At 40.1% G+C, this 17936-nt stretch overlaps 2 protein-coding genes and 1 long non-coding RNA gene across 4 annotated transcripts in view; 1 reads left to right on the top strand and 2 right to left on the bottom strand.

Annotated features, from left to right (window-relative positions):
• Positions 1–6921, bottom strand: part of fasn (fatty acid synthase) — a 34621-nt gene extending 27700 nt beyond the window's left edge. The window contains exons 1-2 of the mRNA XM_023418865.2: positions 6668–6921; positions 644–779 (exon numbers count right to left, since the gene is read on the bottom strand). Of these exons, the coding sequence (XP_023274633.1) occupies positions 644–770 (127 nt within the window). The 5' untranslated portion in view covers positions 771–779; positions 6668–6921. The remainder of the gene's footprint in view (positions 1–643; positions 780–6667) is intronic.
• Positions 6922–8035: 1114 nt separating this feature from the next.
• Positions 8036–17936, bottom strand: part of ccdc57 (coiled-coil domain containing 57) — a 34590-nt gene continuing 24689 nt past the window's right edge. For both annotated transcript variants that reach the window (XM_023418985.2, XM_023418986.2), the window contains exons 14-19: positions 17691–17791; positions 17191–17410; positions 15721–15821; positions 14530–14667; positions 14105–14285; positions 8036–10966 (exon numbers count right to left, since the gene is read on the bottom strand). In XM_023418985.2, the coding sequence (XP_023274753.1) occupies positions 10749–10966; positions 14105–14285; positions 14530–14667; positions 15721–15821; positions 17191–17410; positions 17691–17791 (959 nt within the window). In that variant the 3' untranslated portion in view covers positions 8036–10748. The remainder of the gene's footprint in view (positions 10967–14104; positions 14286–14529; positions 14668–15720; positions 15822–17190; positions 17411–17690; positions 17792–17936) is intronic.
• On the top strand, positions 13349–14386 carry LOC147818405 (uncharacterized). Its single transcript, XR_015437983.1, has 2 exons — positions 13349–13623; positions 14142–14386. It is a non-coding gene; the product is annotated as an uncharacterized LOC147818405 (long non-coding RNA).

Below are 17936 nucleotides of genomic sequence, written 5' to 3'. Positions count from 1 at the left end.
ACATTATTATTAGTGTGTGAAACAAGAATACTAATACTTTCTCCTTCATCAGCTGCACAGTAGTGGTTATCATTTTAAGTCCTATATCAGCATGATCCTGTAAATTATATTGGAATTATTTAGGCACATGTCACACAGCTACAGTGCATCTCTTCACACATAAAGACTAAAACATCAGAGACATGACAGGATGTTGGCTCCGCCCTCCACTGCAGTAATGTTGGAGGCAGACCACAGTTCACTTCTGTGTGATGCACAGTGACAAAAAGCTGTATAATTAGAAACTTGGGCCGCTCCTGTTAGCCTGATAACCATGCTAGTCCTGCAGTTAACAACCCCACCCATTATATTTCCTGCCCCGCCTGTACTTTGCCAAACCATGCGAGTATATTTCACCAGGTAAAATCAGGTCCGATTGCTCTGAGTCAAAAGATGCCCAGCAGCGTGATGTAGACAAAAATATAAATAAATAAATAAACATAGCATCTCTACTCAAAATACACAGAAAATCCCAATCCTATCATCCTGTAGCTGCTGTTTGTGTTTGTGTTGTTGTGTGTTGACCATGTGCTTTTCATCAACCAATTCTCTGCATTTCTGACCCTGAACAGTCACTCAAATCCAGCTTCATGTGGGGTCTCACCTGGTGTCCACCGCCGGTTGTCCTCTGTCACCATGTCCACACCATTGATAAGGTTTTCCCAGAATTCCTCCAGATTGTTGGACTCGGGCAAACGGCCCGATATGCCTGCTATGACTATCTCATCCATGCTGAATCACTGTGAACAGAGTGAGAAAGAGGTTTGTCAACAACATGTTTCAGGTATAAGTGACGCTGCCACTAAACAGCAGTTCAATGTTTTATTTGTCACAAGGTACAATGTAGTGAAACGAGGGTGGGTTGGCATCAGAGCAGACTGCAAAACTGCAAAACTGCACAAAAACACTGTAATATTCGATATTATCGAATATATTATCAAATATCAGCCCAAGACTAATGAATACTATATTGGCTGAGCCAATCAGGTGGAAATCAAGTCCTCAATAGGACTGAACAATTAGTCGAAATATTATCAAAATCGCAATATGGCCAAATGCAATATTCAAATAAGTAGGAGCTGAAATGTTTTTGATAAAAGGTAAAAATGGGTCACAAAAGACCATAAAAGAAGGACTGTGGTGCTACAGAGACGCCCCGGCCTACAGATCATATTCTGCAGATGTAAAGAAACATTTTTTGGTACAAAGACCGACAAAAATCACATCATCATCATCATTTTTATATTTTTTCTGTGAAAATGAAAATGCAAAAATGACTAACTGAAATCCTGAGTTGTATCACAATTGACAATATGATTTTCAATTTCAATTCAACCAGGGATGCTTTTCTCCATAGAGCACAAAATTAATTTGCAACTTGCGCACCACTGCTGCCACTATTTGCAGTGCTCACAGATTGTTTTTGTGAAATGAGTTTAACACAAACAACACAAATCCGGCTGGCTCCTTATCATTCTGCACAGTATCTATGTAGAAAAGAAAAGAAACCCATTAAATACTTTTTTTAAGTAATAGAAAAAGTTTACAATTTTTAAAATACCCTCAGTGGGGATTTTAGGTAATTCTTAGAAAAAGAATTTTACTGTCTGAATGGATGTGTGGCTTCTTAGTCAGGTGATACTGAGGAGAGGTGGTTCAGTGAATGCACGCACAACTGGCAGTCACATGTCATCTCTAATACACTGTACAAATGATGAAGTCAGTTGATGGGAAAAGCCAAATTAAATTCTTAATCACAACAAAACATGAAATATGAAACTTCAAATGTCGCAGTGATAATTCACTGCGAACATGTTTCAGTGGTGAGAGATGAGTGGCGGGTTTAGACAGGAGTCCCTCTGAGCATGCATGAAAGAGCACTTAGAGTAGACAATGTAGTCTGCTGATGGACTATTCTGTGTACATGAGCAGATCCATGTTGAATTCTGTGTGTGTGTGTGTGTGTGTGTGTGTGTGTGTGTGTGTGTATCTTGGCCTTTGTTCCTTGTTTCTAGGCCAGGCCTTTTCATGTCAGCATGACCGGACACATCAACCAATCAGCTGGCAGCTTGGGAGAGTGTTACCCTACATTAAAGCAAGTATCTCCACCTTGGTGTAGAGCAGGCATCCTGCCATAATCCTCTGACTCCTTCCCTCGAAACACACTGTACACACATCAACACGTCGTCTGAACGTTCCCCTCACATGAACCCCTTTTTCATACAGACGGAAATAAAAAAATCACTATGATGCAACTGTAATGTTAAAAGACTAGTCACTATGATCACACTAATCCATTGTTTCTAAATTCCCATGCTATGAAATTCAATGATTTTGTATATTATAAAACAATGTTGAGAGCTAAATCAAAGTCACTCCAGACTGTGTACATAAGTGTTTTTCCAATACAGTAGAGCAAATATTATTACAAGGAATTAAAAGGAGATATACATATAAATTTTAAAATGTGTAATTTGCTTAAGGTTTTCATAAGAACGGTTTGCAGAGGTGTTTCTGATGGTTACAAGTGTGAAACGTTTTCTTTTCTTTTTGGCGGGTAGCTAAAACTGATAAGAATGTAGCCTTTGCTTCGGCCTTAGCTTGTTCAGTCACTACTCAATACATAGACCGTTGACTCTTCTTTTTTTATTGCTGTCTATACTGTTTGTTTACTGCGTTATGCGTAATGACTCAATAAAAAAATACTTCTCTTCTTCTTCTAAAAACTGGTACAAGGCAAACAAAAGCCTAAAATTCATTTCAGCTTTGGAGGAGACATTGGTAGAAGTGACTGTGGCAGTTCCCAGAAGATAATAATGAGTAAAGCTACAGTGGAAGCTTCAGATGAGACAAAACATCTCTGAGTGACACAAACAGCACTAACTGCTCTTGTGTGTCTTAAACTCAAATTATACTGTGTCTGGGTAGCCGAGGGGCCCCTGTGGAGTCATGTAACAATGGTCTGCATGGGTGCGTGCAGACTGTATACACTGACTGCACATGCTTAAAGAGCTGTGTTCACATTGGCTGTCCATGTGTTTCTGGGAGTATATCAGAGTCTTTAAAAGGGCTGAGCGATGTGCAAAAAACCTTCCACGATTTTGGTGTGAATTTCTGAATTTCATTTTCACAAAACAATATGAAAATGATGATGTGATTTTTGCTGGGGTTTGTACCAAACAAGCATGTTCCCTTATATCTGGGGAATATGATGGCTGGGAGGCCAGGGCAGCTATGTACCACCACAATGCTTCATTATGTTTGTCAGCAGGTTTATGAAAAAAGTACTCAACCGATTTGCACCAAACCTGTTAGACAGATGGAGCATGAGCGAGGGAAGAACCTGTTAAATTTTGGTGTGGCTCAGGTTAAGGGGGCGGATTCCAGGAATTTTTTTTATAACTATTCCTCAACATTGCAAGATAAGGGATTTTTAAGTGCCACTCTTGCTTATAATAGGATGTTGTGACCTTTTATAAAAAATTGGATTTGTATATTACACTTGGCCATTGTGCAATTTCAATAATATGTCAATGAATTGTTCAGCTGTAGTCTTTAGTACAGTGTTGCTCTGACACAAACCTCCAGAACAGCTTCGGTGCTGTTCATTCACAGAGCATGATTAACATTAATGTCAAACAAGCAGATGGGGGCATTGTCATCCTGGGAGAGCACACTCCCTCCCATCCAGAGAGAGATGTTTACTCAATCACATGATTAAGGGTGGTCATGCAAAATAAATCTGCACTGATGTCCAGTGACACTTCCATCAAGGGTGCCATCAATCTATCTATCTATCTATCTATCTATCTATCTATCTATCTATCTATCTATCTATCTATCCACACAGACCACATTGAAAATACCAATGAAAATCAAAAGTTATGTCATTTAACATGAAGAAGAAACCAACTTCACTTCTTTGTACAAAAGTTGAGATTTCCTCGAGTTGCATCCTTTCCAAATAACCATGAAGTAACTCAACCTGCCGCCAGTGTTCACCTGTTATAAATAAGACTGTGCCTCAAGTTTCAAACATATCACTGCTTATTAAGCAGCATTGTGATGGTGAGAAAATGGCACCAGAACTAAGTGAAAGTGTCAGAAGTCAAATAGTTATTCCAAACAAAGAGGGGCTTTCTCAGCATCAACTCAAGGCTGGACTAAAGGTTTCTAAGGGGGCAGAGCATGAACTATAAAACACTTTGCAGAATGGATCAGTTGTATACAAAGCACAATGAGGCAGACCAAAACTCACCACACCATCAGAGGATGAATACAGCAAGCTTAGTTCCCTGAGAGATAGAAAAGCAACTCCCTCACAGATAGAACATTTGCTGAACACAGAAAGCAAGACTCCCATCAATAAAAGTAGAAAGAAGCCTGTCTTCTAGTGGTCTCAGAGGATGGGTAGCAGTTTCTAGACCACTTTTCAGGAGGGGTGACAAGGCCAAACATTTGGGGTTGGCTAAGAAATATAAAATACATTTTCTGTTTTCACTGGTAAAATCTGATTCCATAAATTCGAACTAAGTTCAACAACAAAAAGTAGACAAACACATCAACAAATGCAGGTCATGAGAGTCAGACTGTGAACCCAGGCAGAAGCAGGACAGTCAAGAGTATGACAGCCTGTAGCTCAGTAGCTGAAAGGATTTGGGCTGCATGATACAATGGCCTGGGATTAAACCTAACGTAGCACCTTCGGTACAATATCTAGCTTTACCTGACCTAGATCACACTAACACCCTACACATGACTCCCGGCATTAGGAGACTATATGCTAGCTTCATGCTGGCCTAGTCAACACACAAACCGTACAATTACTCAGCACTCTGTGAACCGTGCCTTCCCCACCTCAGCCACCTCCGCTGTGTTCAACATCAAATCAAATTCTATTCAACGTGGACGACTGTCTGCATTCCCATCAGCCCTAACATTGTGAATATTAAAGTGCTTAGCTCATCCAACAGCACCTCACAACAAGACCTGACTTGTCACATAGCACTGACGGAGAAGAACCTGAAAGTGGAAACACAATGACGACAAATGCCAAACTCCATCACTCCTCTGCAGGCAACCATCTAATCCTCTTCCACTAGGTGAAGAAGACAAACTTGTTCCTGGATTGCACTGTTGGCACCAGTTACCTCCAGTTCCAGATTCTTAATGGTGCACTCACAGTCTCACTGCAAGGACAAACGTTATGAAAATACATCCTTTATATCATGCTCCACCTGACATGAGAATGTCACATCTACACATTAAAATAGGCTCATTCACAGTGTTTTGTTTCTACTTTTTATATTCAAACTACATTTTAATTTGTGATATGCAAAAAAGCTCAATACTACACTTTTATACATTATGTGCTATTTCAAAATAATTCTTAGTTAATTATATTATTTTGATGTTTAATTGGTGACAAATATTTTTAAGTTAACTTATATTACTTTTGAGCCCTGTGGACAAACAAAGCTGGCAATGTGGTTGGAAAGAAAGATGGTGGACTGCCTGACAGTTCCTCAACCACAATGTTAAAGTGAGCAAACTACTCTGAATTTATTCCAGTGTTTTCATGTCATTTGGATCAACTCTGACATGTTGTAGCCACAGAGACTCTTGTACCAGTCAGTGTACAAGAGGGAAGTGAAGTTCTTTTTTTATCTCAATATAATGGTCTGCCATTCATTCTCCAGATACCCTGGCACTTGAGTGTGTGCAGGTAAGGTCAAGGGTGGCAGGTGACCTCAGTGAGCTGCAGGCTGTCACGCTGGTCAGAAGCCTGTCCCCAGGGTGTTAATCATGGCTTATTATTAGTATCCAGCAGGGCAGAATCTGCCAGCCATCACTGTTACAACAACAATAATAACAGACCCCTAGTATTTACTGCAGCCAAAACAACTACTACACAGTACTCCAGTTGGAGTTAAGGGGTTATTTTAACCAGGCTGGTTTTATCCATGCAGAAGCCTAAAATGAATGCAGATGTCAAACACTGAGGCTGATGATGAACAAGATTCTGAAATCTGGGCAAGACAAGAAAACAATAGCAGTGGCACCATTGGTTACACCCTTTCCAAACAGGTTGTTAAACAGTTGGACTATACGTTACAGTGAATACTGGCATTTTAATAGCTAGAGTCATCATTTGAGTGCTGTCCTCAAAGTGTGGTGTTGGGGCACATAAACCAATCTTTGTCTATTTTTCATGCAAGTTACTAATAATATTTTGGGGATACGTCAAATAATACTGTAGAATAATGATTAATTTGGGCTTGAATATGAGCCACCAGAATCTATTATCTCCATCAAGAGGAAGAAAACAAACAATGAAGTTTAAGTTTCAAGTAAAGGAAATAAAAGCTGCGTGGTGATATGTAGCTTACAAGCGTAATATCGAAGTTAGCTAAATAAAGCAAAAATGTCTAGTCATACCGTTAATTAAAGGAGGGGTTTCTTATTTTAATGTAACACAGTCACAATCCGGTATTAATAGCAGTTAGCAATGAACAGGTTTTTACAGCGTTAAACTTAGCTTATCCTTTCTGTCCTGTCTCCGGATAAAAGATACAGTCACGCATAATGGCAGTGAGGACGCTAAGCTAATAACCGTTAGCCAACTTACCTATGTATGATGTCCCCGAAAAAACAGTCACTAACTCGAGCCGCTTGGTGAAACGTTAGCGCCTGTATGTCATGTAGTCTCTCCGTTAGCTCCGTTAGTTAGCTGCACTACGATGGTCCACGGCAGTGCCTCTCTCACTGTGAGTGCGGGTGGAGGAAGGAAAGGCTGCCTCTGTAAGGTTAACGTTGGGCTCGGTGCTCCAGTGAATCTTTTTTCTCTGATGAATTTAAATGTCTCACATTCTGTCTGGCCACGCCACATGGGCTGACAGCTTGGCTTGGCCGCGCAGTCCAATGAGAAAAGAGGCAGGGCTCTCGGATCCAGCCAGTGATGGAGTAATTCGTTGAACGCCCCCGTAGTCACGGAGAGAGAAAAAAAATTTAATGTTGAGATGGGGTTACTGGAGTTCAAACTCACTCTCCTCTTACCCGTCGCCCCCCCCCCATCCTCATCCCCATCCCTGCCCCACACCCCGACGGACGACCAGACTGCTGGCTGCAGCATCATATGACAAAATGACGAGAAAGGTGTTCGTTTCTCTTCAAGATGGAGAAAGAAAGATATGTGTGAAGATATTTGACTACACTCAACTGATATCTTTTCCTTAAAGTAGTTGCAACTGGATCGTAACAACCCAGCTCTACCTTTTATGATATGTCTTTTTGATTGTCTCAAATTAACCGTAGACAGGTATGAACGTGAGTATGCTTCGGTCCAGGTGTGTTCTCCCCCGGTTGCAGCACCCTGAACCCTGCATGTATGGATGGATGGTTTAGCACTAATGTAGTCCACTGGACATCAGTACCATTTTATTTTGTAGTGTTTAATAAAGTATTTCCTTTATGTCCAGTCCTGTTATGAATATTTACGAATAACTTATAATGTGGAATTTAATAATATTGTGTTTTATTGACACACATCAGCGACTGTGTTTTGACAATCTAAGGACTACAACTTAGTCAAGCGTCTCTTCCCACTCTCACCCAGCCTGTGGACCGTCAAGTTCATGTTTAGCATTTAGCTTCACAGTGAATGTGAAAGTGTAAACCGGTTTCGGCACACGTGGGTACACACATCTAAGCATCCTGGATAGCATGTGAATCAGCCAATTGCGGGGCGGAGGTGTGAGGTTTAATCCAATCAGGAGCGATGGGAGGGTACTGTTGCGAGATAGGGTGATTAAGGGGCGGGGCCCCGATGATGACGTAGCCAGGAAAGCTCGTCTGACTTCTTGGGGTTATTGGAGTTCATAATTTCACATAGCATGATGTGCTCAGGAAACAGGGGTTTTCTTCATATCGCTGACCTACTGTTGCAGTGCAGTGATAACGGGCTGTAAAAGCACACGGTGATCCTGTGATCAATAACTGAAGCAGACAGGAAGCTTTATTTATAGACTGTTTGACAAACAGTGATGGACAGCAAGTACAAGATTTCAGTTTAAACGGTTTCTTTATGGATATTAAATTAATAATAATAAATACATAATTGTAATAAATAATAATAAATGGAACTGCATAGCCCATATTTTTTAGTAGAAATAAATCTTATAGCACATATTGTTCACTAAACATATTTTTAGAACATATTTTATAGAAATGAATTTCAGTTAATATATTTAATATAAATTAAGTTCATAGCCCATATTGTTTAATAAAAGTAAATTAGCCGGAATGCAAAATCACAGAAATGAAGGGACCTGCTAGTTCAGGCAGCTCAGCAGGAGTCTGCTGCTACATTCACATGACATGCTCCTACCACTGCAACACACAACCAACGCACCCTCTTAATCATGGCGGTGTATTTAAGTCTCCGTGTTGTGCTCATTCTGTAGCTGCATGCCTGCTGCCAAACTGCTCATGCAAATGATGCTGCTACTTGCTGCTACTACTGCTGTCAACATTTCAAGGGCCCCATCTCCATCTCCATCCACATCCACCTGTAGGCTCCGAGTCCAGCCTCTCCAACCCGAGGCTCAGGTAGTAGGTGTGTCTTACCTCAAATGAGCTTGAACACATCTAGTAATGAAAACAATGTAAGACCTTTCTTCTTTAACAACTTACAGTTCTTTAGAAATTTTAACACATTCTTCTTAATTGACTTTAGTCTTTAAAAACTATATTCATGAATAAAAAAGTAAGTTCCGAGTAACAAGATGATTCCAAAGTCCAAATTCCTGTTTTCAAAAAGTGACTGTCTTCATAGTGAAGGGTGACAGCTCCACATCACTCCAGTAAAACAGGACATTGTTTCCTAGTGGAAAAATGTTCCAAACATTCAATTTCCCTTTCACAAAATACACAGGTATTCACATTAAAATCTAATCTCAGTCTTAAGAATTAGTTTGTTGGATAAATCTCATTTAAAAATTTAAAATAAGTTAGCCTCATTTACTTTAGAAGGAAGTGGAAATTAAACATATCTTTTCCTTATTTTCTTAAACTTTTTAATTCTAAATTCCTTAAAACATATTTTCTTCTTACTGTTGAGGGTAAAAACCCTTTAACAGAATGTTTCTAAAACTCTGTTGGTCGATTTATCACCGCAAAAGTTAGTTCTTTGAATGCCAAGCTGACTGAGTGAATGTCTTCTTTAACCACTGATCTCAGAGAAATTGGTTTGACTTTCTTATTCTGTTATAGTTCCTAGTTTGTTCCTGGTTTGTGCTTTCTCAGAGCTTTCATCGTCTGTATGCTTCCATAAGAGATGAGAGGAAATGAGTGAAGAGAGAGATTGAAGATGACATCCAACAAAGCTGCACTCCATGATCTGTGCTTTAACCATGAGCTGCCCAGGCACCATATCTTTAGTCAAGGCTGCATTAGCAACTTTACTGGACTTTGTGGGCAACATTAGCATCTTTTCTCTGATGAGTCACAGTCAGATTTGCATGTGTAGCCACTGAGTTCAATCAATGAAACAAGACAATTTGAATAATAAATGTTGGAACTGTTATTACAGGGCAATGAAACATACAAAATGGCCTTGAAGAATACATTTAAAAATAGAATTATACACAATAAAGTCTATTTTATTGTGGTCTTTAACTGCTCAGACACATGAGCTCTGATACTCTGAAAATACAATTAAGAATTTAGTGTTTTTCTGTTTGTAGCATTTCTTAATTTGGAGTGCATTTCTCTTTAAGCGCTTCGCGATCATTTAGAGGAAGCTGTAATTACATAAAAAACTTATGAAATAATGTTACAAATCAAGAAATCCTGACTTTCAGTTCCTTGTAGAGATGTTCCGATACCATTTTTTCCAACCCAATTCCGACACTTGAACTTATGCATCGGCCAATATCGAGTACTGATCCAAAACAATTGTGTTAAAAATATTTTTAACAGCTGTATGCTACTGACCCTGTGTGGATGTGATATGATTGCTGTCATTGTTGTATGGCTCAGGTTAAACGCTTTGTAAAACATGACTGGATACATGAATGCCATAGAATCTTTCTTTTATTATCTAAGTCAACTGTCAGTCATTAAAAAAGGAGTTTAGGATTAAATAACACATCCTACACTAGTTGTCCTGACAATAGTACTGCCCCTTGAAATTAAAGCCTTGCATACTTTACACATTGCCCTTTTATTGGTGGAACGTTACACTATTGACCACTCTAAAACGGTAGTTGCCTTTGGCTGAACAGTAGTGAAAAAGAATTGATTTCCTGGAAAACTGGCATTTTATCTGGGTGTGAAACTGTAAAGTTTATTAATAAATTATGTAGAATCAGATCGGTGCATAGACTCATGCACTGGCCAATACCCATTCCAGTATTTTGGGCAGTATCTGAGGCATTTCTGATACTAGTATTGGTACCAGAGCAACTCTTGTTCCTAGCATGGATCCATCTTCAATAAAAAACATTCAATAAAACAGTGTTTTCATTAGAACCCCCTTTTCTAACTCCACGCCTCTAGCTTGTAATGCAGACTTTCTGTTATGTGGCTGAGATAACCCTGATGTCATCAGACTTAACAAAGCTCCTCCAGAGCCACAGAAGGTTTGAACAGTTGTCACAGGCTGAGTGGGACATGACCAGTACACTGACAGACTGTCCTACATGTGTGTGTCAGTCTTTTACATTGTAGTTTCGGATCTTACTCATCTTTCCAGGGGCTCCAGGTCTGCTGGTCTTGGTGGTGTGTGATGGTGTTTTAGAGGGGTTCATCCTCTGCTGGACTTCAGTTTGGGACTGGCTATGAATGGGAGCACTGACACCGTGCACCATTATCTGGACTCCAGCACCACCAGACTCAGCCTCTTCCCTCCTGGTCAGCTCACCTGGACCTTTGAGTGCACAAGAGAGAGACAAGGGAGAGACAAGAGAGGTGCTATTTAAATGGCACTTTTTCATTTGCTGGTGTCTTTAACCAAATTTAGGTTCAAATTTGTGGCTCCAAGTGTCCAAGTGGGTCAGTGGTCTGAGGTATGAGACCATCAGTGGCATTTAAACTATTTAGATCTTTCAATCAGATAAACATTACTGTTACTGGTTTTGGTGTGCCTCTGCCACAACAGAATCACATATAGAACTAGACTTAATTCATCCAGAGTTTCGCTGGAAGTCACCATAGTAAGTCATTTAACCAAGAGTCAGCGGAACAACAGTTTCTATTGTTACACTTTTGTCCAAAGCAACTTACATTTTGTTTCTGTTGCAAGCTGGGGTTTCGTGTCTTTGTCGAGGACACGTCAACATGTGGAATATCTACCTCACTGAGCTCAGGAGGTGCAGGAATTTATTGTATCTCACTTTTGCTTGTTCACAATAAAAGTAAAGTAATAATAGTCAAGGAAGGAGCCCATTCATCACAGTGGACAGAGAGAGCACAGTTCTCCATGACACAGGCTTTCAGGAAAATATATAAACTCCTCCTCTACATCTCCAGACAACAGGCAGAGCCTGAGGTTTACTGTTTGTCCCAAGAACTTAGTGGTGGGATGACGAGAGCAGCTCAGACACAAGCAAATAGAGAGAGAGAGATACCAAACTTTTGGGGGGAACTTTAAGGAAATGTGTCTTAAAAGAAGAATGTGGATGTGGAATATTACATTTATTGTAATTAGATTTGTTTTAATAGCAGAGTCGTGTAAATTAAAATAAAGATGAAGCTGTGGCAGGAAGCATCCAGGCTAACTAAATTTCCTTGTTGTTTCAAAGAAAGCTGGAGGCCTGGATCCAGAACTGTGTTTAATTGCTTTCTAATCATCACAAGACATTTTCTCATAAACTGCTGCACGGACTTGAATAAAACAATCTAGCACATGAACTCAGCATTGCCTTTTGATGCAAATTAAGATGAAGAATCGGATTGAACATTTCTTAACACCTCGTCTCTTGCTCCTCCCTCACATTGCGACTTCACAGTGCCTCCTTGCTCACAATGAAAACTTTATCTAATCTTTACTCACTCAGCTGTTTATATCTGTGATAAACTTTTTGACCCCATCTGTGCAGTCATCAGATGTGTACTGTAACCTTGTGCCACATTGGTCTTGTTTCACAATTAGTGGATGGTATGATGCTGATCACTGCGTCTCAGGCTGATCTGGCGGCCGCTCCGGTTGAGAAACTGGTCTCTGGAGAGCTGACAGAGACTGAAGCCACACATTGGGCAACAGCCCTGCCATCTGTCCTTCACTGATCCAGCCACTGCACTGGTGTTCACACTGGGTGCAGGGGTTGCAGCCGTACTGTCGGTAACACGGAGGACTATGCCCACTCGTGTGATGGTATTACTGATTGCTGACACACTTATTAAATCCCTGTTTACAGTCCACAGTCATATGAGGACTTGATGTATTTCAGGACGGGTCCACAGGGTCTTTATGATCCTCTATAGAAAAACTGAGACATAAGAAGCCCTGACTCCACATATCCCCCCACCAGACTCATGTTCTGTATGTACAGCTGTTCCTTGTCCCTCACTTTTCTCTCCCCCCTCTTTCTCCTCTCTCCCCCATTTCTCTCCTGCCAACCCAAATGGTCGAAGCAGACAGCCCAACTGTAACCCAACTACCTGTACTTGTCATTTCTGCAAGATCTGTGCATGGTCTTCTTCTTTACATACACAGCTCAACTCCTTTATATGAGCATGAAAAAGTTAATAACGACCCTCAGCGGAGGACTCTCACCTCATAGGTGCCACATTTTTTTTATCTTAGTTGGATGAACATCAATCTCTGCCGGTCTGTGACATACAAATCATATTTATTAGGCCTCTGTACAGTGTGTATAGGATTACCCTTTTGACCATAAACATAATTTTCTACTTAAGGCCCTCCTACATTATATTCTAGTTTCCTCCATTATATGACAGAACAGGAAGTAATGTAGTAACTAGCCTATAATGTAATTAAAACCATATCTTTTAAAGTAGCACTGATCCATTAGAAATATTAGATGCTGTAGCCTACAAACCCTATTAGTTTTTTATATTCTTTCCTGTGAAAATGAAATACAAAGATGACAACTCTAATGGAAATTGTGACTCATTTTGTAATCACAGTATCTGCCAAAATAATCGCACTATGATTTTGATTGCATATCATTCTTTTTGTTTGTTGTTTGTGTTATTTTGGTGTCAATTTTGTTCATAAAATTTACTAACACAAGACATATTGTAATAAAAAAAAAAAAAGTGAAATCAAGTGTTAAGGAGCGTTTTAAGTCTTTCATGTGTGTTGATGCCTGTGACATTCACTGGTTTGATTAGTTATCATTATCACCACTAACTAAGGTGCTGTTGAGCAAGACGCTCACACCTCAGGATGTTCTGAGGCAACATTATTTACACATAAAACAACACGATGGTGATGAGTTAGACAGTTGGGAGACAGTTAGAAGGTTGTAAATAAATTACAGGAGGGAGGTGACATTCTGAGTGTTCATGCTTCAGCACATACTCTTATCACAAGTCCATCCTGGACCACTTACAAAATAGGTAAGCATCTGATCTCACTTTAGCATTGCAATATATTGTATTTCAAGTTATTATTTAATGTTGATATGATATGATATGATATGAAATGATATGATATGATATGATATGATATGATATGAAATGATATGAAATGATATGATATGATATGATATGAAATGATATGATATGATATGATATGATATGATATGATATGATATGATATGATATGCAGTTGTTACATAGAATAGAGAAACATTACTTGGTGGCTTCAGTGAGAGCAAATGTTTGACCCCAACAAACAGGTGGAGAATCATATTCAACCTTTAGATGACAAACCCTGGAGTAAAGCACATACGCTGCTCTGCTCATGTCTGGTGTAAACCTGCTGTTCTTCTGAAGTAACATACCAAAAAAACATTATGACTCTTTATGATTTTTAGGAACATGAAAGCCCCAAATAAACCTATTTAATTTTTTTAAAAAGTTATTCTGGTGTGGCTACCTTCTGAGAAAACGGATGGACTGAGTGCATTGTCTAGTTTCTCCCACAGCTCCTTCAGCGATCGCAGCGATTCCTCTGATGACAACAGAGACCTGGACAGACCTGAGCGCGGCTGCAGACCCGCATCCACTGAGCTCTGTGACCGGCTGAGCGGAGGAGTGTTCTCTTTGTTCCTGGCGCTCTGAAGAAGAAGAGAGCAGGACAGAGTTCATTTAAAGATGTTTTACTCAATGGGTGTGTTAAAGTTGTAGAGAAAACTAAACATGAAGTTTGTTGCACTAATTTTTTTTATAGTTTGTTTACTTTCAGGTACATTTTAATAGTACTTGATTTTCACCAACAGATAACCATTCAATATGAGGAGTAAACTGTGCAGCCAAGTCATTTCTTAATAATGAATGCAGTAATGAAGACTCTGCTGTTACCTCAGGCCTGTCTGTGGTTTTGTGACCCTGGGACCAGGGGTTGGCAGCCCCTCTTTTAGCAGGACCTTGGTTGTCGGCTTCAGGGAGGAGCTGTTCAGAAACAGTGCAGAGCCTCTGCCTCAGAGCGTACTGCAGCTCCTGTGGACACAAGTCCATTAATGGAGCCACTGTGCTCTCTGCTGGTAAAACACATACTCAGCACCAGGTTCTTTCAGACAGAGTTATTAGTGGCTCTTTTCTGATTGTCCTTCTGCTCTATGACACACAGTGTCACCTGCTGCCTCTTTTCACCTGCCAGTGTTGCACCTGCTTTCCTTGAAGGGCACAGCACATTAATGGTTGATGGTTACCCCCCCCCTGCTGGACATACTGAGACTATAACTCACTCTAACTGATTCTAATATCAGGACTGTTCCAGCTTAAACAAATAGTTAAAACATTTAGGAAAATACACTTATTCACTTTCTTACCAAGGGTGAGATGAGAAGATTGATATGAATGTCATGTCTGTGTTAAACATACAGCCAGTGATTAGACTGGAAACAGCTGATACACACCATTTTCCTCACATGACCTGGTATTTAGAAAAGAATGTGTGCACCTCACACTTACTTCAGACCAGGTGTACAAACACGTTTCTAGATATAAGATGAGAGATGTAGCCTCATAGTAAAACATTGTTTGTTAGGTGTCTTACAAATTTTCCTGATTGTGTCATTATTATTGAAATCTACACAACAATCTGTAAAATGTATCAGTTTAGTTTTAAATATGTTTATGAGTGATGATCATTTATATCCTTTTTATTTACATTCAAGCCATCACTCCCTCATCAGTGATCTTTTAATTTTATCCTCAACTGTGAAGTAGCCTCCTTTGTAAAGTCTGTTTCAATATCAGCTTTATAAATGAATCATTGACCAACTGTCTGATGTTTATTAACGATGACTGAGATATAACAGTGATGATGTAAACAGATACGTGTGATTAATTAACGGCACCAGCACTATAAATGGCCACAGTCGGGTGTAAATAACGGTTGTGTGTAATGACAGCTGCTCCGGTGCTGTCGTACTAAAGTGAAGCTTCTTTCCTAGTGACCACCTCACTTGGTGAATCTGAAGTGGTACAATATGAAAAGATAAGTGTGATGAAGAAGAACCTTTAAAGAACTTGAGTTGGAGCAGGTACCTGTGTGGTGAGCTGGTACTGCAGCTGCTCCAGAGCAGACAGCCGGCCATGCTGGTCTCCTTGTTTCTCTGTGGAGGCGTCCTTCTCTGGCTCCACTGGTTCTGTTAGACACACAGTGCTTTAGGGGTCTTTGGGTGCTTTCCATTCTGCTTATTATGCTTCCTACTGTCCTCCACACATCGGTCGGTGACCCAGAAACTGATCGACATCTGCCATCATCAATGATATTGATATTACACACAGGGTATGTAATTTTCACCCTCTAGGGGTCTCTCAGTCAAAACATGACAATAGATGGCACTAGATGATGAAGTGTGTGATCATGGGAGTTGTTGTCTTCACCAGCATTGCTGTCATTGCTGTCATCTTCTCCTGGTTTGGATTTCTTCAGTGTCAGATGTTCAGAAGGTTTTTAACAGGAGCTGAATTAGGAAGCCCGGGAGCTGAGAATGCTATAACGTTTCCTCAGCTTGTTTCTCTGATAATTTGTCAGAGAAACAATGACTAACGACTGGTGACTAAAATCCTACATCCGGTTAAAATACGTAGTTAAAAATGATCAAGATCTAAAAAGATGTATCTAAAAAATGTGGCTTAAAACTGGATATAAAGTCAAATTTATTCTGGCAGGCAACAACAACACGGACGTCATTGCCAGGCAACCAAATGACACGGACTGTTAAAATCACTGATTTCTCTAGATTTGAAAACTGCTGGGACATTTGGGATAATGTGGAAAAAAGTTACATATTATAACTTTAATAAAATTTGACTTGACTGTGTGTCATGACTAACTTGCTGAGAAGGTAAGATGTAAGGAGGAGACATGAGGGAAGCGAGGAGCCATGTCTGCTGAAAAGAAAGCACCCTATAGGAAAATATAAATAAATGGTGATGGCAAAATATTAGAAATTAACATCCAATAAACATCACCAGCACCTGAAACTACAGCCTCAAAAATGACAATAGGTTTGAATCAGTGTATCTTTGGTACAGTGTCAACAGAAACTAAACATTTTAAACTTGACAGATGGAGGTTTTACTGCAGTGGTTGAATTGATTAGCATTGAATTTAGCTAGGTGTACTTAATAAACTGACAACTTGGTGCCCCAGTAACTGAACTACAACATTAAACCATGTTTTTTTAAATTGTATATTTCGGCTGGAGAATTGTTCAAAAAGGTTTCAGGGATGGCCTCAGGATTTTAACCAGTTCAATTCTTTAGTGTGTGATAAACTGTGATGTGTTATCTGATCTTTTGCTGGTTTAAAGGCTCAGTGTGTCAGTCATGATGGACTGCTGGGGTTCAGTCTGGCTGGAATAATTGAACACAATAATAATGGAGCACAGAATTGAATTCGATTAGTAACTTATTATCTAGTCAGTTACTATACCTACTGATGTTGTCCCTTTAATTACACACGGTGTTAACATCACTGTGTGTATGTGTGTGTGTCTGTTATTGTACCCTGTAGTCCAGCTGTGCTGATCTGAGCACGAAGGCGGTTGCACATCTCTATCAGCTGCTGTTTGTCTCTGCTCAGATGGGCGATACAGGACGCTGCCTGCTTCAGCCTGGTGTGCATGACAGGAGGGCTTTTCGCACCCTGGACGTTCTGACACTGACCTGAGGCCTGTCTCTGCTTCAAATACAGGTTCTCCAGTTGGAGCTGTTGTACCAGTGCACTCTGGGAGGAGGATAAAATGAGACTTGAGGAAACTGGGTTGCTGCAGCAGCTAATACAATACCTTCCCACCAACCGACTGGTGAGGTGACCCTTTAATAGACAATCTCTAACTGAAGCAAGGTTGTGGAGGGCTGGGATACATTAAAGGAAGTTATCCTGCCCTCTTTTGACTGCCCCACAGTCAGCTCTAAACAAACTTGTTCCCATGGACACATCTGGTCCAGACACTTACCTGGATGGAACTGATCAACTTCAACCAGTTTCCTGATTCCTTCAGTACCTGTTCCATGATGTTGGCGAGAGCAGACTCTGTGTGTGTCACTCTGTCCTCCTGCTTCCTCACAACAGAGCTTTCAGGACGTTTCTCTGCAAACTGACCACCTGAGGAAAAATGACAAATGAAGACAAATAAAAACATATACATCATTCCAACTGATATAAGGATTTCACTCATTAGGTGAATTATATGTCAAACTATGTCTGTCTTTTGGACCAATATGTGTTAGAGAACAGCAGCCAGGTTTTA

The sequence above is a fragment of the Seriola lalandi genome, unplaced genomic scaffold, assembly GCF_002814215.2.
Source record: "Seriola lalandi dorsalis isolate HSWRI2012SDOR001 ecotype SW California unplaced genomic scaffold, Sedor1 jcf7180002054585, whole genome shotgun sequence".
NCBI classification, from domain to species: Eukaryota; Metazoa; Chordata; class Actinopteri; order Carangiformes; family Carangidae; genus Seriola; species Seriola lalandi.
Note: the sequence above shows the minus strand (reverse complement) of the source record. Positions and strands in the feature narration are given on the sequence as shown.